Raw genomic sequence first — 15,722 nt, forward strand, 5'->3', positions numbered from 1 at the left:
AATAATAATGATAATGATAGTAACCATAGCAATGATAATAATAATGCTATGACTAATCATTGAATTATTATTATTAGTAGCAGCATTGTTAGTAGTGGTTGTGGTAGTAATAGTAGTATCGTTACTATTATTATTAGTAGTAGTATTAATATTATTATTATGGTTATCATTAATATCATTAGTAGTAGATGTTGTAGTAATAGTGTCATTAAAAGTATTATAAATACTACTACTAATAATAATAGTAACGATACTGCTATTACTACTACAACCAATACTAACAATGCTGCTACTAATAATAATAATTCAATGATTAAATAAAATAATACTAAATTCAGTAAATGCAATAAGGCACATCTGTCAGACACAGGAAAGCATTGTTCCAGCAGCGAGGCTTTTATTTTGAAGGTCCGCAGCGGAAGGCTAGGCTGCCCGTGCTAGCTCGTCCGACACCCAGCGGCCAGAAGCGGCAGAGAGCGGACAGGGAGGCCGCAGCTGCCACCTCAACATGGAGTAGCCTGAGCTCCAGCGGCTGCTGCCCGAGAAGCGGACCCCACGGAGAGGAGTGCGACGCGGCCTCTGCAGAGTTCCCCCCCTCGCCCGGAACACTCCCGCAGATGCTCCAGCGGCGGACAATTTTCTGCAAACGCGACGGGAAGCTCGGCTTTTATTTGAAAAGATGGCGAACGACTCTCCGGCTAAAAGTCTAGTTGACATAGACTTGGCTTCTCTGCGGGTGAGTGGAGCCTCTGCGCCTGATTTTTCATGAAACAATCTTTTATTCCACATCCCTCGATATAAAAAAACACACGTCCCTCGGTTGTGGCTAATGTTAGCTAGCTCCAACCTGCTCTCCCAGGCTCCTCTCGGGTTGAAAATGACCGCTGAGCCGTAGCGAGGTGTTGCCAGTGTCTGCTTTTTCCTTTGTTCGGGATGCATTTGGCATGTAGGGGCGAGCAGGGCGCAACAGCTGGCTCCCACCGGACTGTGGTGTTCACAAATCAAACACACCAACATCCCTCATCAAGCTAATCCATAAACCTCCATTTCTGTGTTTTTCTATTTCCAGGATCCAGCTGGGATATTCGAATTGGTGGAGGTGGTTGGAAATGGCACCTATGGACAAGTATACAAGGTTGGTTACAGGCGCAGTGCATGGCCTGTCCTGGTTTGTGCACGGCCAGTGTTGTTTTTCTGTCCTCATCCAGCCTGGGAACAAAGGGAGTGACATTATAACACACTATAGAGGTGTAGATGGTGCCAACACGCCACATTAGACATGGTGAAGCTGTAAGAAAGGTGTGATATTACAGATTCTGGTTTGTTTTGGTGTGTGTGTGTGATCAGAGGCTGTGGACTGTTCAGCTGGGAGTGTGTGTGTGTGTGTGTGTGTGTGTTTAAAGAATGAACCAGACAGTCTACAGTCGCATGATGCATCACCAATCTTGCATCACCTGTCGAGGATGGAGAAACAGTATCTCCCACAATCCAGATCCTGCTGAGCTCACGTTTCTTTTCTTCCCCTGCGGGTTGATTTCTTTTCTTCTTTCTTTTCACAAAACTCCCCCCAAAAATCATATCCTGTTTTTAAAATCAGGACTTTTCCAGTTCACTGGACGGGAATCCCACTCTTTGGGCCATCTGCTCTCGGTGTCACATTTCTCTGTTGAGAATGAACATTGCGGCTGTTGAAAGATGCAGCCAAGGAGGCCGAGGAAGACACGGCGGGTGCTCGTGTTGAAGTTAAAGATGTGGCCTTGGATTTGAGAGTCATCTGTCCTGAGCTAATGCTACAACAGGGCTTTGTTTTGTTGTCATTTTTGCAGCTGGCTAACCAGTGGGGGGCTCTGTTCTGTCGCCTGCCGCCATATATGATGTGTTAAGATTTGTTAAGCACCGTTAATAGGCTCGTACTGGCAGGCTAGCCAAAAAAACATCAATTTGCTCGCACACTAAGCAGCAAGCTAAGCCGAGTATTTAATTCTAACAGCCCTCAGTGCTCCAGTGACCTGCATTCAATCCCCCAGTGCCCCGAACCCCCAGGATCTCCCCCTGCCTCAGCTCACACAGCGAAACCCATCTGCATGCATGTGCTCATACTACAACCACACCTGAAATCAGCTCTGAGGAAGAGCGGATGAATGTCATTAGGAAGTGCGATGCCCGCTTGCTATCTTCCCACCAGATGGTTTTGAGCCGGGCGTGTGAGACAGAGAATTACTGCTTCTCCCTCTTTTTTGTCCCCTTTTAATCTCTCCCTCCATTCACTGTCCAGTGTTAATTCTATTTGCAAGAGCTGCTGTGTGGGAATGGAGCTCATACAAGAGAGGGCTGTCAGATTAGCCTGCAGTTGACACAAAGACATGGCCGAACGAGATAAGCCAAACCGTCTATAGGGAAGTCGCCCGTAGCCCAACACTGAAGCTTGCTGCAGTAGCATCCTGTCAATCAGGTGTCGATCAGTGTCATGTTAACCAGTTTAAGGAGCACGTGGCCTGTGTACATGTGCAGTTGAAGTATGGTGGTGGTGGTGGTGTGGGGGCTGCAAGTGGTAGAAGAGCAGCTGTCCAGCTCCAGACAGAACCTTCCCCTCCACTCTCACAAAGCTGAGTTTGTCTCCTCGCTCTTGTCGGGTCTCCAGGCCGGTCAGTAAGTCAGTAGGAGCGACAGAAAGGAGGTGTTTGTCCGCAGGGTTTCAAACACCAACCGACTGAATAATCACAACAGGCCCCCCAACTGAAAACAGGGTGGAGTTCTCTTCTCCCTCTGAGGCTTTTTTCCCCTGCTTTGTCAAGCACTTGGTCACAGTTTACAAGGGGCCTTTTTAGATAACACAATGTGACCAAGCTTTTTTACTCTTTTGATTTGTGGTGACTTTTGATTCCCTTTAAACGTTTTACATTGTTCAAGTGCATTTTTACGCATTTCTATCTTGCTTTTTACAGCTGTACAATAATATAATCATCAGTCACCTCCAAAGGATTTATTACTCATTCATGATACTCTTACTACAAACTGGAGAATATTTGTTGATACTCAGAATTGGGTTTGAGTTGCAAAAGGAAACAGTTTCCCTTAGAAGTGCTGATATATTGATATATTTGCCTTCCTGCTAACCACTCATGGCTGGTGTGAAATATCTGGTCAGATTTTATAGCCTCATTTATTTATAGTTTGATTAGATAGTTTGATTTAAATCATAATTTGGTTATTGCATGGCTGCTTTTGTTTAAACAATTCAATTTGGAAATACATGAGTGTGATTAAAAATACAGACAAAAACATTATTTGAGAAACATTTGACATTTAATTTTGTACTTGTCCCATCCACTGAAATGGAGGAGGTAGGGGTTTTAGCTGAGACTGCAGACTGCAGTCAGTCACCGGGGGGGCAATTGAGATGCTTTGGTTTCACTTTTGGGAAGCAGTCATGTCATCCATCTTTATAGACAGTCCATGGATTTAACATTCTGGTATTGTTATTGGTCCTGAAACTCTGCTATTAAAATATTTGGCATGGCTTGGAAAAACGTCAAATAATACCTACTGTGATGAAGACCATTAATGCTGACCGAGCATGAGGTCCCACAAAAAGCTCTCTATGACTCTCTGCTGTGTTTCGTTGCTTGCACCTTTTACATTCTATCCCAGAAAATGAAAGAACGGAGCTGCTCTCTAAGACTTGAAATCCAGAGTGCGGGTCCCTGTGACCACGCTGTGCTGCTGGCTCTCGAGCTACATGCTCCATGCCAAGAGGGCAGCCGTCGGCCTTGGAGGGGAGCCAGATTACAGGGAACTTCTGAAAACACAGCGCAGCAGAATTTGACTGACGGCCATAATGAAAATTATGTTATAGCTTAAAAAGGCTCCTTTTTGCTTCAGCCAGCTGGTTGACAGGAATGGGAAGCATGGATCAATATGCAGATTGAATCCCCAGAGTGATTAATACGTTTGAAAAGTGCCGCAGCCATTTACTTGTGCTAAAAACTAGACCATAAAGAGACTTTATTGCAACATTACCATATCATTTTGAGTCTTTCTTGTAAAATGTTATTACAGTGTGCCATTTTGCAGCTGCAACAGCATAACCCCTCTTATTGCATCTTAAGCGAAATGTATTAAAGCTGGGGAAGGTAACATATTTTTGGCGTCATTGAGCAATACATCCGTAATCTTTCAGCATAATGAAAACAAGAAATCTGAGAGAAGACCAGATTATTGCACGCCCTCTAGAAATCTTGCCCGTGACTCCCATTGGCTGTTTGACTAATCTGCTGCACTTCCCTGCGGTGGAAAGCCTGCCCTGAATCCGACAAGAAAAGGTCGCTGCTCCAGCATTGGCAACAACTGCTCACACTGTGTAGCAACCTAAAATAAGGATGCCTGAAATATCGAAACAGTAAACACAATAATACACGTGGGGGTCATCTGTCACATGTGTGTATAGAGCGCTTGCATCTGCCCGTGCTTGCGTGGTGGGAGAGCCTCCATCCCAAAACGTTAACGTCCAATTTCTAGCGTTCCCACCTGCTGCAGCTTTAAGCGATGGCTTCTCTGTGCTATAAAACAGTGGGTGAACCATGTTAATGGTGGACAAAGCAAATGCAATTCACTGGTCACAGTAAACAGCTATTCACAAGAAAAATGTTATCATTTTAGTCTGCCACACACAGTGGCTCTCAAGTTATTGAAAAAAAAAATGCTTCTGTGAAAGCTCTGCACAAAGAGATTCTCTCTGAGCATCTCTCTCTCCTTCTCTCCTTATCAGTTGGCCCTGGACCAGCTGGCTCACTGAAACATCTCAGGTGCCTCTCTCTGGATGTAGGGATTAAGAAACAAGAAAGTAATGATAACACAGAAAAATACATAATTCTTAAAAACTGTGCGTGGTATGCAGGGAAGATTCTCGACTGCTCTACAGAATTGCCATATATAGTCAGGCTTGTAGGCCCCAGAAGCCCCTGCTGACCTGCTTCCCTGCCTGCTATGCATCCACGGGCCATGCCAAAGCAGTGCCTACCAGCATTTCCTTGAGTGAACCTCAAGCTCAGCCGCTCCTCCTCCTCCTTTCCCAACACTGTCCTTCATCTCCGTCCTTTGTTATTTTTGCCCCCCCCCCCCAACCAACCAACCTTAGGTGCAGCCTCGCCCCTGCCCTCAGGACAAGAAGCTCTGTCCTCATGGGGCTGGCTACGCCTGACGGGCACACAGGGTGGGATCTGCTGCCGAAGAGGGAGTGGAGCCTCTCGTGCAATCTGTTAAATGTCTACCAGTGCCATATGGTGCCCGGCTAGACTGGTGCTTACTTCAGGGCAGTAGTGGTCGTCTGTGATGAAAGCAACAAGGTGCATTGCAATGTTTGTGCAACAAAATAAAGAAAAAGAAGTTTGTGGATTTCATAAATGAGGCTGGTGCTGGATGTTGCAGGTTGCACTTGAGCGAGCCAACGGATAGAAATCTCTTTAGATGCAGCCTCATCGACCCCTGTGCTTCTGCTTGTATCTGCACATGTTGTCCTATAAAAGAGCTAGGACTTTTACTGCAGCTTGTTTTAGAGTCTGTATTATAATATCTCATACTTTATCAAGGCATCTTTCTGTGTGTAATACACTAATTATTCCAGATTTTTCTTTATCTTTGCTAAAAAATTTGCTTCATCAATAAAGATGACTTATTGAAAATCTCCAAAACGTGGATGGAAACAGGGAAAATGCTGGAATTTTGCGCCCCAAAGCTAGACAAAAAGACTTTGCTCGTGAAATCTTGATCATAGGATCTATTAAAATAATATTTATTATAATTTGATGCATGGGAACATGAATGGATATTTATATATATATACATATATTACTCTACTTGCAGAGGAGAGGTTTAGATGCCATTGCTGGACCTTGTAGCAGTGGAGGGTTTGCCTGCTTATCTACGGGCTCATCGGTAAAGGTCCTTGGGGTCTGCGTGCTGATTGGCTGGTCAACTTTTAGGTCAGAACCCTTGGGGGTGTTGAATGTGTCACCCAGCTGCAGCAGGGGCCAGGTTCACATATTGTCATCCACACACTGTGTTTGGCCGCAGCCTTTCAAGTACATTCGTCTGTGCTCTTTTTGAATAGCCCTGATGTGTGAAACATTTCGAGCTCAACTCAGACACACACTCCTCCACTTTGCATCCTCTCGAGCTGGCAGAGTGTGTGTCTCTTTTGTCCCTCGCCTCTCCCCCACACTGACCGTCTCCCTAATGGGTGTCACAAGACTCGCAGCGTCCCCTGACTGGCCATGCTGTCTGAACAAAACTCTCTGTGTCTGTCTCTCTCTCTCGTGCGTGTGTGTCTGTGAGTAGCTCATTGAGCCACCTCATTACCCGAGTGGTGTTGAGATGAGACACAAAAGTGCCGGCAGACGAGACAGTGTCTTGCTTGTCTCTCTCCAGCGGCTTTGACTGAGTTGACAGCTCTTTTCTCTTCGGTCTCTTCACATTTCCTTAAGAAAACTTAATGTGTTAATGTGCTGGGACAAACAGATCCGCTCAGACAACTGGCACACCTCACTGAGTCCACATCAGGGACCTCAAGAGTAAATTCCCCATGCATCTTCCTTCAATTTACACCACGTAAAACTGTTTCTGGAACTACACAGTTCTCTACGTTTTTTTCAGTGACATCCTACCAGGACTGAAAATATTAAGTGCCCACTTAAGTTCTTATTTTGAATCCAAAACTGTTCATGTCAAATATAATTACAACTTAACATTGTGTCCATCACATTTACACACAGACAGAAATATTTGTCCATCTTAAAATTTTTTTTAGTTGTTTGGGATCAGTTGGATCACAGTTCTTTGATTCTCATCATGCGGTTTCAGTGCTGGTGGCATATCCAACTCAAATTAAGACTGTGTATCTTCAATCCCATACAGCAGCCTACTGCTGCACTCAATGGATGCTCAGTCACACCAAACTGGCCTCCTGCCTCAGTCTTATTCAGCTTTCCCTGTGTTCATCCCCAAGATAGACAGACTCACTGCCTGTCTTCTATCCTCCCTTTACTCACATAACCATTTCTTGTTCGGCCTCCACCTCTCCTCGTCTTTGTCTTTGCCACTTCCACCCTGACATCTCTGGGGAGAGCAGTAGTGGAGGCAGCAGGGCCTGGGCCAAGTGTGTGTGTGTGTGTGTGTGTGTGTGTGTGTGTGTGTGTGTGTGTGTGTGTGTGTGTGTGTGTGTGTGTGTGTGTGTGTGTGTGTGTGTGTGTGTGTGTGTGTGTGTGTGTGTGTGTGTGTGTGTGTGTGTGTGTGTGTGTGTGTGTGTGTGTGTGTGTGTGTGTGTGTGTGTGTGTGTGTGTGTGAGTGAGTGAGTGAGTGAGTGAGTGAGTGAGTGAGAGAATTGGGTCAGTATGCTGGTATGCAGCAGCATTATAAAGCAGTAGAGTCCAGAGAGGCAGGGGCAAGGCACAGCCCTGGCTGTCATGTGCTGCTGCTTACTGCTGATTAATCATTTCTTTCTCCCTGGCCTTCGTCTAATATACGTTGCAGTAGATGTCAGTAAAGTCGTTTTCAGACATGATCTTCTGAAAATGTCCAGAAAATTGGGTCCGGTATATTTTCCGGCTCAAACGCACGTGTTCAGGAAAACAGGAAAATGTCTGGAACATTCAGACGAGGGGCGGCACCTGCGTGGAGTACACAGGAGTCAGGATCTGGCGTATACGATCACTTTTTTTTTTGCTCAGCGTCGGCCCGTATCACCATAAGATAGACTTTATTCATCCCACACTGGGGAAGTTTGGAGCTCTGAAGTGGCCTCACTCAGACATAGTGTAGACATTTTACTAGCAGGCTGTCAGGAAAAGTAAAGGAAAAAGTCCGGAGCAACTGACTTGGACCTTTGAGTGGGACTTGTGTTGATGTGCGTCGAGTTGCTGCATCTGTCCAAGAGCCTCTCAAGTTAGAAAGAGGTTGCGACCTGCCTGTTTATCACCTTCTGCACAGCTACCTACTCGCTCTGCCGGTTCAAATGTCACCTCAGATCTTCACATAAACACTTCACTACACACACACTTTCACCAGTGACCTTTTGAAGAACCAACCCACGTCACCCAGCAGTCCTCTCCCTTCCTTGCTGTGTGAACTAATGATATGAAGCCGAGTTTGTTTTGCACCTACGTGGCTAGTTAGAAAGCATGTCGCTCAATTTTAGCACTCAGTTGTGCAACGGCACTGGAGGCTGACCTGGTTAGAAAGCCAGCCGGGGGTTTTGAAAATCGTTGCTAAGTGTGATTGATCGTGCATTAATGTGAAAGATGTAGGGAGGGAGAGGTTCACTGTGCTCTGGTCTGTCAGGATGCAGTGGATGCGAGCCTGGTAGGTGTATGGGAAACATAAAGACCTCTAACAATACTTACTTCTGCTAAGTGAAAATCCAAGACAAAACAACTGTTTTTAATTGATGTACATTACAAATCTGGATCCCCTCCATGACAGCATCGCCTGAACTGTGTTTTCTTTAACTGGCAGTGTGGGCACAGGTTCTGGTTTACACATGCTGGTGAAATAATGTGCACTTAATGGGAAAGGTTTCTACCTCTTGTGTCAGCACTCAGTAGAGCAGCATCACTTCATGTACTGTCTCTGGCTCTGTAGGCAGTGAGTTAGTCAGTGGCTTAGTGCTGAGCTGGGCTGATGCCAGCAGCACATCTGGCCATGTTTAAGAGGCGCTGTGATGTAGGAGCGGAGATGGAGGCCAGAGAGAGCTGAGTGATAGCTCAGTTCCTCAGATAACCTCTCCAGCCACGCCTAGCTGCTGCTGCAAGGGGCCCTTCAGAGTGGGCACTGTGGTTTGTCAGGTCTGATGGGATGAACCGATTAGTCTATTAATTGAGAAAATAATTGTTTCAAATAAACTTTTAATTGGTTAATTTACAGTCATAATAAGATAATAAACACTTAGCTGACAAAATGTGCTCTGTGATTGTTTTGCAATTTCTTCCTCGATCAATGTTGTAAATGCAAGATTGCAGGGTGTATTTTACATTGTATCTAACTTGGCAGCATCCTTTTTCTAAATACATCTTTCAAATTTGTGCTGATTCACATCATCTGCAATGACTCAGTGAAGTGTCAACTTGTTTTTTTGTTTTCTTCACTAAAACCAATGGATGGATGGTGAAAGGGGATAAAAGCCAGCCAGGGAACTCATCACATCACTTAAATCCAAATGTTGTGTAACCTTAGGTGCTTTGAGCGATCAAAATGCAACAACTTTGTGGCCTAGATAACCTTATCTCCACCCAGAAGCCGGGAGACGTTTGGGTTTACGTGAATATATAAATCCATCAGGCTCCCGGAGAAAGAATCACCTCGCACTTTCATATCATCACCTCCTAGTACCTATTCCATACAAGTCTTTGAATCATAATAAACACACATTTTCAGTAGGCTGTCATACGTTTACACTCACTCATTTAGTCGCTGCCACGTGCACTAAAGAAATTAAAATAAAAAATATAAACTTCCTTTATTGATCCCACAAGGGGAAATTCTTTTTACACTCATGTTTTCAGTTTATGCATAAACCCACAATCCCACACACACACAGAGGGCTCAAAGACATGCACATTTTGGAGAGAGATGGTAGAGTGATGGGCAGCCCCAGGAAAAGCACCCTATGAGCAATTGGGGGGTACGGTGCCTTGCTCAAGGGCACCTCAGCAGTGCCCAGGAGGTGAACTGACACCTCTCCAGCTACCAGTCCACCTTCCATGCTAATGGTCCATGATGGACTTGAACCGGCCGCCCTCCGGTTCCCAAGCCAAATCCTTATGGACTGAGCTACTGCTGGACTGGACTGAGCTACTGTAGACAAGTATGGAGGTTGACCACCTGAGTGACCTGCGAACCCTGGGCAGTGCATTGCCTCAGCGCCAGCAGCTTGGACACGGGGGGGGTTGGAAGCCCACAGCCGTAATGTCAGCTTCCGTGTTGTTTTTGGTGACCCCTGGGATCAAAGTGAAGAGGATTAAAGGCATTGTTAAGGGTTCCTCTTATTCCTCAGTCAAAAGAGAGCCCCCCAAGCCAGCATTGCTTTTATTGTCATAATCCATACTGTTTCAATTGACTATGGAATGCACTGGCTAATATGTCGATGGGGGTGTTCATGTGTGCGACTGATTTGACAAGAATGTGCTTCGCGTGTGCGTGTCGTCCTCCTCCTGCTACAGTGCCAGGGTCTGCGCATTATTGATGTGTGTGTGTGTGTGTGTGTGTGTGTGTGTGTGTGTGTGTGTGTGTGTGTGTGTGTGATACAGCTGCTGCAGTGACCAGCAGAGACACAGGATCACTGCAGTGTTGTACAAGAGGAGAAGGGGAATACCCGTCCCATACCCATGCGGACCAGCCCCCAAAAATATTCCATATTTTATCTCCTCTAAGTTGTTGGTGGGAGGGAGGTCGTAGAGGGGCCTCTATTTTGGTCCTTTGTTTATGTAAGGAGTGGCAGTGGGGTGTTGGGGAGCAGAAATGTCTGGGAATGGTCGGTCTGTATAGCTTGGGAATAGCATTTGTTATTTTATATATAGTAAGATATATAGTAAGTTCATGTGGGATACATGTCTTAAAATTGTAATCTTTGACAAAGGGAAAACTTTTACTGGATTGATTAATCACCATTCCTTGTTAAATAAAGTAAAATAATTACTACTACCAAATAGTAAATATAATTTTCTCCTATAATACACAGTAGAGTATTTCTACCTAGGATGCATTATGTAGATTCATCTTCTGTCATACGAGTAGTCATCAATCTACAGACGGTGTCAGCTTAATATGTCATGTGATAATCGTTAATGCCAGTATGTAGAAAGATACAAACTTGTACATTTATTTAATTTGCTGTAGGCAATACACTGGGATGCATTTAGAGTCTGTGTTTCTGTCATAATTGTCTGTAGTTCATTAATCATCATTGATAACAGCACAATGAGTCTGCATTGTGAAGTGTGAATGCTCACCTCTGTTTTGTTTCTTCGCAGGGACGACATGTCAAGACTGGACAGCTGGCTGCCATCAAGGTCATGGACGTCACCGAGGTAAGAGCCGAACTACGTATTGTTTCACCTTTGACATCGCGATATGAGTGTGTGCAGCTGTCATTCCGCAAGACATGAGGAATACTATTTCACCATAAAACATTGTGCTTGTTCTCGATGAATTCCATTCAATACACTTTAGTCACATTTTGGTTTCTGGTACATCTGTGCGTCGGCAGACATAAGTCGTATCTGATGTTTCAGAGGATTGATTTTTCTTTTTGTTCACCCATGACATTATAAATAGTTCCAGATCGATTTATCAGTTGTCATCAGCCGCCCAAAATCTATATCAGCCGGGCTCAATATTAAGTACTGGTATTTGCACAAGAAAAAGGTGAAGTATTCAAATGTGAAAACTGGAAGGTCAATGGAAAAATTCACCTTGGATATAATTGAGTCTTTTATTATTCTCTTATTTGTTTAATATCAAAATCTCCATAAACATTTCATCAGATCCGACATCTTAATGCATTTGTGATCACAGAGAAGAAAATGTTCCGCTCCTTAATGAGCCCCTACCCCCATAATAAACAGCAGGGGAAGGGCAGAGGCAACAGGATGCTATTGAGTGAAGTGCGTCATTTAGTGGCCAGCAAGCTGCCCTCAGTTGTGGGAGGTCCTGTCTGCAGATGGGAGAAGGCCCACAACCACACATCCACATATGCAGAGACACAAAGCAGAGGGATTCAGAGGAGCAGTAAAGGCCAGCAGGGCCAGCCACCCACACGGCCATGATAATGATGGAGGAATATGGGCGTGATCATTCTGTGCATGCACAATGACAGGCCTGAGTTCTGGTGCCTGGTGAACACACTCCACTTAGGGCTTGGAGCTGAATCTGAAGTCATCAGCTGGATGTATCACCACCGTTATTGGGAAACATTTTCCCAGTGCACCCCTGACACGGTGATGATCTTGAGCCTGACGGAGGCGAATGACGCAGGAGCAGGCAGCCGGTGTGTCCCAACTTGCCTGCTGTCACTCCTTAAAGAAGCCTGTCATGATGAGTCAGAGTTATAAACGTATCTCATTTGTTATCATGTTTAACCAGTAAAGAGAATATTGCCCAACTGTTTCACATTGTGTGAGTTGAACTAGGTGTGCCTGTCGTGTGCCAGACATGTAGGTACTTTTCTAGGCAATATTGAACAATGGAAAGCGTTACATAAAGCAGGTTCTTATGCTCTTATGGGGCACAAGAGAAACCTGTTTTTGTTTGTTGTGAGAACGTGCTGTCAGTTACGGGAGGTCATTGTCGTAGGAGGCGTCCTCCATCACCCTCCTCAAAACACTGAGTGTACGTTTAATGCTGCTTTTCCTTAAACATGCCACCAATATGTATGTATGTTGAGGGAGCACACCTGAGGACAGAGCTTGGCTGTATTTAGTAGAACCCACTGACATTCAGTTGGCCAATATGAGCCTGGATTCCTGAGCGAGTTGGGCTGGGTGCGGGCATAAATATTTTTAAAAGGATATTCAGGTTCAGGTTGGGTTTGGTCAAGTTGGCTGGGCAATCTACTTAATTCTTTTACGCTGCTGCACATGTCTGTAATCGTGGAAAACATTGGGGCTGGGGTCAGGTTCTGACACAAAAAACAGAACGGTTGTGGGGGTTCAGGTCACAATTGGTTTATTGTCTCTCTGGCCGATGTTAAAACAATACAGATGAGATGTTGTTATGTAAAACATTTACTTTCTTAATTCAAGTTCTGTATATTTTTTCAAAGCCAGGCTGCAGTACTAATTACTGCATAATTACATATCACAAGCTGATACCAGGCGTGGGCCTTTTAAAGATTAACTCATGTTACTAAAGTTCCCAGACAGCGATCGTAACACGTCATCCTGCAACTAATCCAGACTTTTATTAGATGCATGTGTCACTGATTCATCGTGTATTATTGTCTTCACCATTGAAGTGATACAACTCACCTCACACAGTCAGTGTGACTACCATTTCATTTGTAGTTTCCTTGTATGTGTTTTGAGAGTGTAAACTGAATCAAGAGCTGAATCAATAAACACATTTACAGTTATAGCTCATCAGTTATATCTTATAATTTATTATCTGATGATTACTGTATTTTCAGTGATGCCAAGTTGTCCTCTCTTCCCTGATGTGGCTCTAGAGCTCATCCACAGGCATGCATGCTTGTCCAGTGCGACTCTGACCCACATTCTCAAATCCAAACACTCATCCACTCCTCATCTCCGCCGCCATACAGGCCCGAAGCTAAAAATGCCTTTCCACCATGAGGCTCCGTGTTGTTATATATTAAAATAATATTGTAATCCTCTGGTATAGAGTCGACTGGGTGATTTGTGCAGATAGAGGCCTGTGTATCTGCTGTGCAGTACTTTTTGACAAACTGGTGAATTTGTTTTAATTTGTTTTGGTGTTGATGCTGGTCAAGACACAAAGCAGAATTTTTCAAATGATCAACCCAGAAAATCCCCCAAAACCTAATTTTCTAGCATTATTTTATTTTCTTGAGTCATCCATTAAGATTACTTCTGATCTCGTAAAACAGATTAATAGAACTTGTGTGTACGGTCGACATATTGTTTTTCCCTCATATCCTCTCCGCTGCCAAATGACCAAAGCTCCACTTCTCCTCGTCTCTCTCGCTCTCTTTCTCTCTGACACACATCCCCATATGATTGTGTCTCTCTCTCCCTCACCATGTGACTTGTGGCAGCGAGGCTTTCTCAGTCGGGAGTGTGATAATCCAACAGCTGCACAGCAGAGAGGGGGGTGGATGGGAGAGGGAGGGCCTGGAGTGGGGGGTGCACGCACAACAGAAAGGCTTACGTCAACTCAAACGAGTCGTGCAGCAGCAGTATGGCCGCCTGCATAGACGACCAACTGCCATTTTGCTGTAGGTGATGCAAAGCACGCTAAACAATGTGGTAATGATATACACACATTTTCTTCTTCATTTCTCTTTATTTAGGTGATGTCCAGCCTGGTGATTAATTACTAAATAAAATAAAATATCATATTTCTACAGTGATAATACTGTACGGCCACCCCCACCTTTTGGTCTCCGCCCCCCTCCTTCCACTGGACTTACTATAGGAGAGGTCATGAAAAGCAAACCACTTGCGAGTTGATCCCTGCATGTGTTCAATTAGCGTGCCACTGTTAATCATTGTCAAGTTGCTATTGGTTGCGAGCAGGGAGTTGGCGCTGCACCCAGTTATGACCTTTTGCCCAAGCTGGACACGTTTGCTCTGTTACATTTCCAACAGACACTGAACGCAGCATGAAAGCTTCATCTGTCAGTTGATCAACCTTTTGTATTTACCCTAGAAAAATGTATTTCCCTATTGAATTTTGTATCTATAGGGCCTTTTGTTTGATTATAATCAGTTTTTAATTTCATTATGAAAGATATCTATTTACTCTCTTATTTATCTTCTTTAACATGATCCTTCACATCATATTCATGGTATTTATTTATTTTTTCGTGTGTCGAGGCAGAATTCTTTGCTTTCTTTGCAGCCTGACACAAGAGTATATCTGTAGGGGGATTTGCCATCGATCTAATGTATATATAGTGTTTCTAGGGATTAACAACAATGGCTTCTGGCTACTGCACACATCAACTCACTATGAAACTCACTGATGCATCATTAATCCCCAAACAAAGGAATCATTTGCCAGTAAATGAACGACTCATAATGCATTGTCACACAGTCCGAGGCATTAATAAGGTCTGGCCTGGCTGGACTGAGCAGCACCAGGACATTGTCACATCGCTTGACACTTGCTTTGTCCCAAACAATCGGAAGTGTTTTGATTTGGATGTGAAATGATGACTAAAAAAAGCTAGATGATCCCACACAGTCATTATTGTGTTGCATGATAAAGATTTTCCAGAGCAAAAGACAGATGTCTTCTTTTTATTTTAACTTTGTGGGGTTTTTTTGTGTTGCTAGGATGAAGAGGAGGAAATTAAACTGGAGATCAATATGCTGAAGAAGTATTCCCACCACAGAAACATAGCTACCTACTATGGCGCTTTCATTAAGAAGAGCCCCCCAGGACACGACGACCAGCTATGGGTAAGTCCTTTAAATCCAGACAAGAATTAAGTTAAAGTAAGAAGTACGCAAGGAAGAAAACACATAGCAGCCATAGTTACATTCTGTGATGTTTTCTGTTCTTCCTATTCCTCTCGTATTTTCTAATTTTGTTTTCTATCGTTGTGTAGCTGGTGATGGAGTTCTGTGGAGCTGGTTCCATTACAGACCTGGTGAAGAACACCAAGGGGAACCAACTGAAGGAAGACTGGATCGCTTACATCTCCAGAGAGATCCTCAGAGTCAGTTGTCCTTCTCCTCTCAATCTCGTCTTTTCTCATCCTCCTCTCCTCTCATTCATTTCCTGTGTCTCTCTTCTCCTCAGGGTCTGGCCCACCTACACGCCCACCACGTCATCCACCGTGACATCAAGGGCCAGAATGTCTTGCTGACTGAGAATGCGGAAGTCAAACTAGGTGAGAGCGGCTCAGATCACTGTTGATCAGTTGTTGTGCTGCTGAATTTACACTCTTTGAGCCGTCCTAGATAAAAGCAGAAAGTCTTGAGAGAAATGTGGATAAATCTTTTATAGTGTGAGACAAGATTTGTGCC

At 44.3% G+C, this 15,722-nt stretch overlaps 1 protein-coding gene across 8 annotated transcripts in view; it reads left to right on the forward strand.

Moving 5' to 3' along the window:
- Positions 1 to 448: 448 nt before the first annotated feature.
- LOC109623923 (mitogen-activated protein kinase kinase kinase kinase 4-like) overlaps positions 449 to 15,722 on the forward strand; it is a 30,677-nt gene continuing 15,403 nt past the window's right edge. For all 8 annotated transcript variants that reach the window (XM_069520693.1, XM_069520695.1, XM_069520694.1 and 5 more), the window contains exons 1-6: positions 449 to 736; positions 1,070 to 1,135; positions 11,022 to 11,078; positions 15,027 to 15,152; positions 15,302 to 15,412; positions 15,496 to 15,586. In XM_069520693.1, coding sequence (XP_069376794.1) covers positions 680 to 736; positions 1,070 to 1,135; positions 11,022 to 11,078; positions 15,027 to 15,152; positions 15,302 to 15,412; positions 15,496 to 15,586 — 508 coding nt within the window. In that variant the 5' untranslated portion in view covers positions 449 to 679. The remainder of the gene's footprint in view (positions 737 to 1,069; positions 1,136 to 11,021; positions 11,079 to 15,026; positions 15,153 to 15,301; positions 15,413 to 15,495; positions 15,587 to 15,722) is intronic.

The sequence above is a fragment of the Paralichthys olivaceus genome, chromosome 24, assembly GCF_024713975.1.
Source record: "Paralichthys olivaceus isolate ysfri-2021 chromosome 24, ASM2471397v2, whole genome shotgun sequence".
Classification (NCBI taxonomy): Eukaryota; Metazoa; Chordata; class Actinopteri; order Pleuronectiformes; family Paralichthyidae; genus Paralichthys; species Paralichthys olivaceus.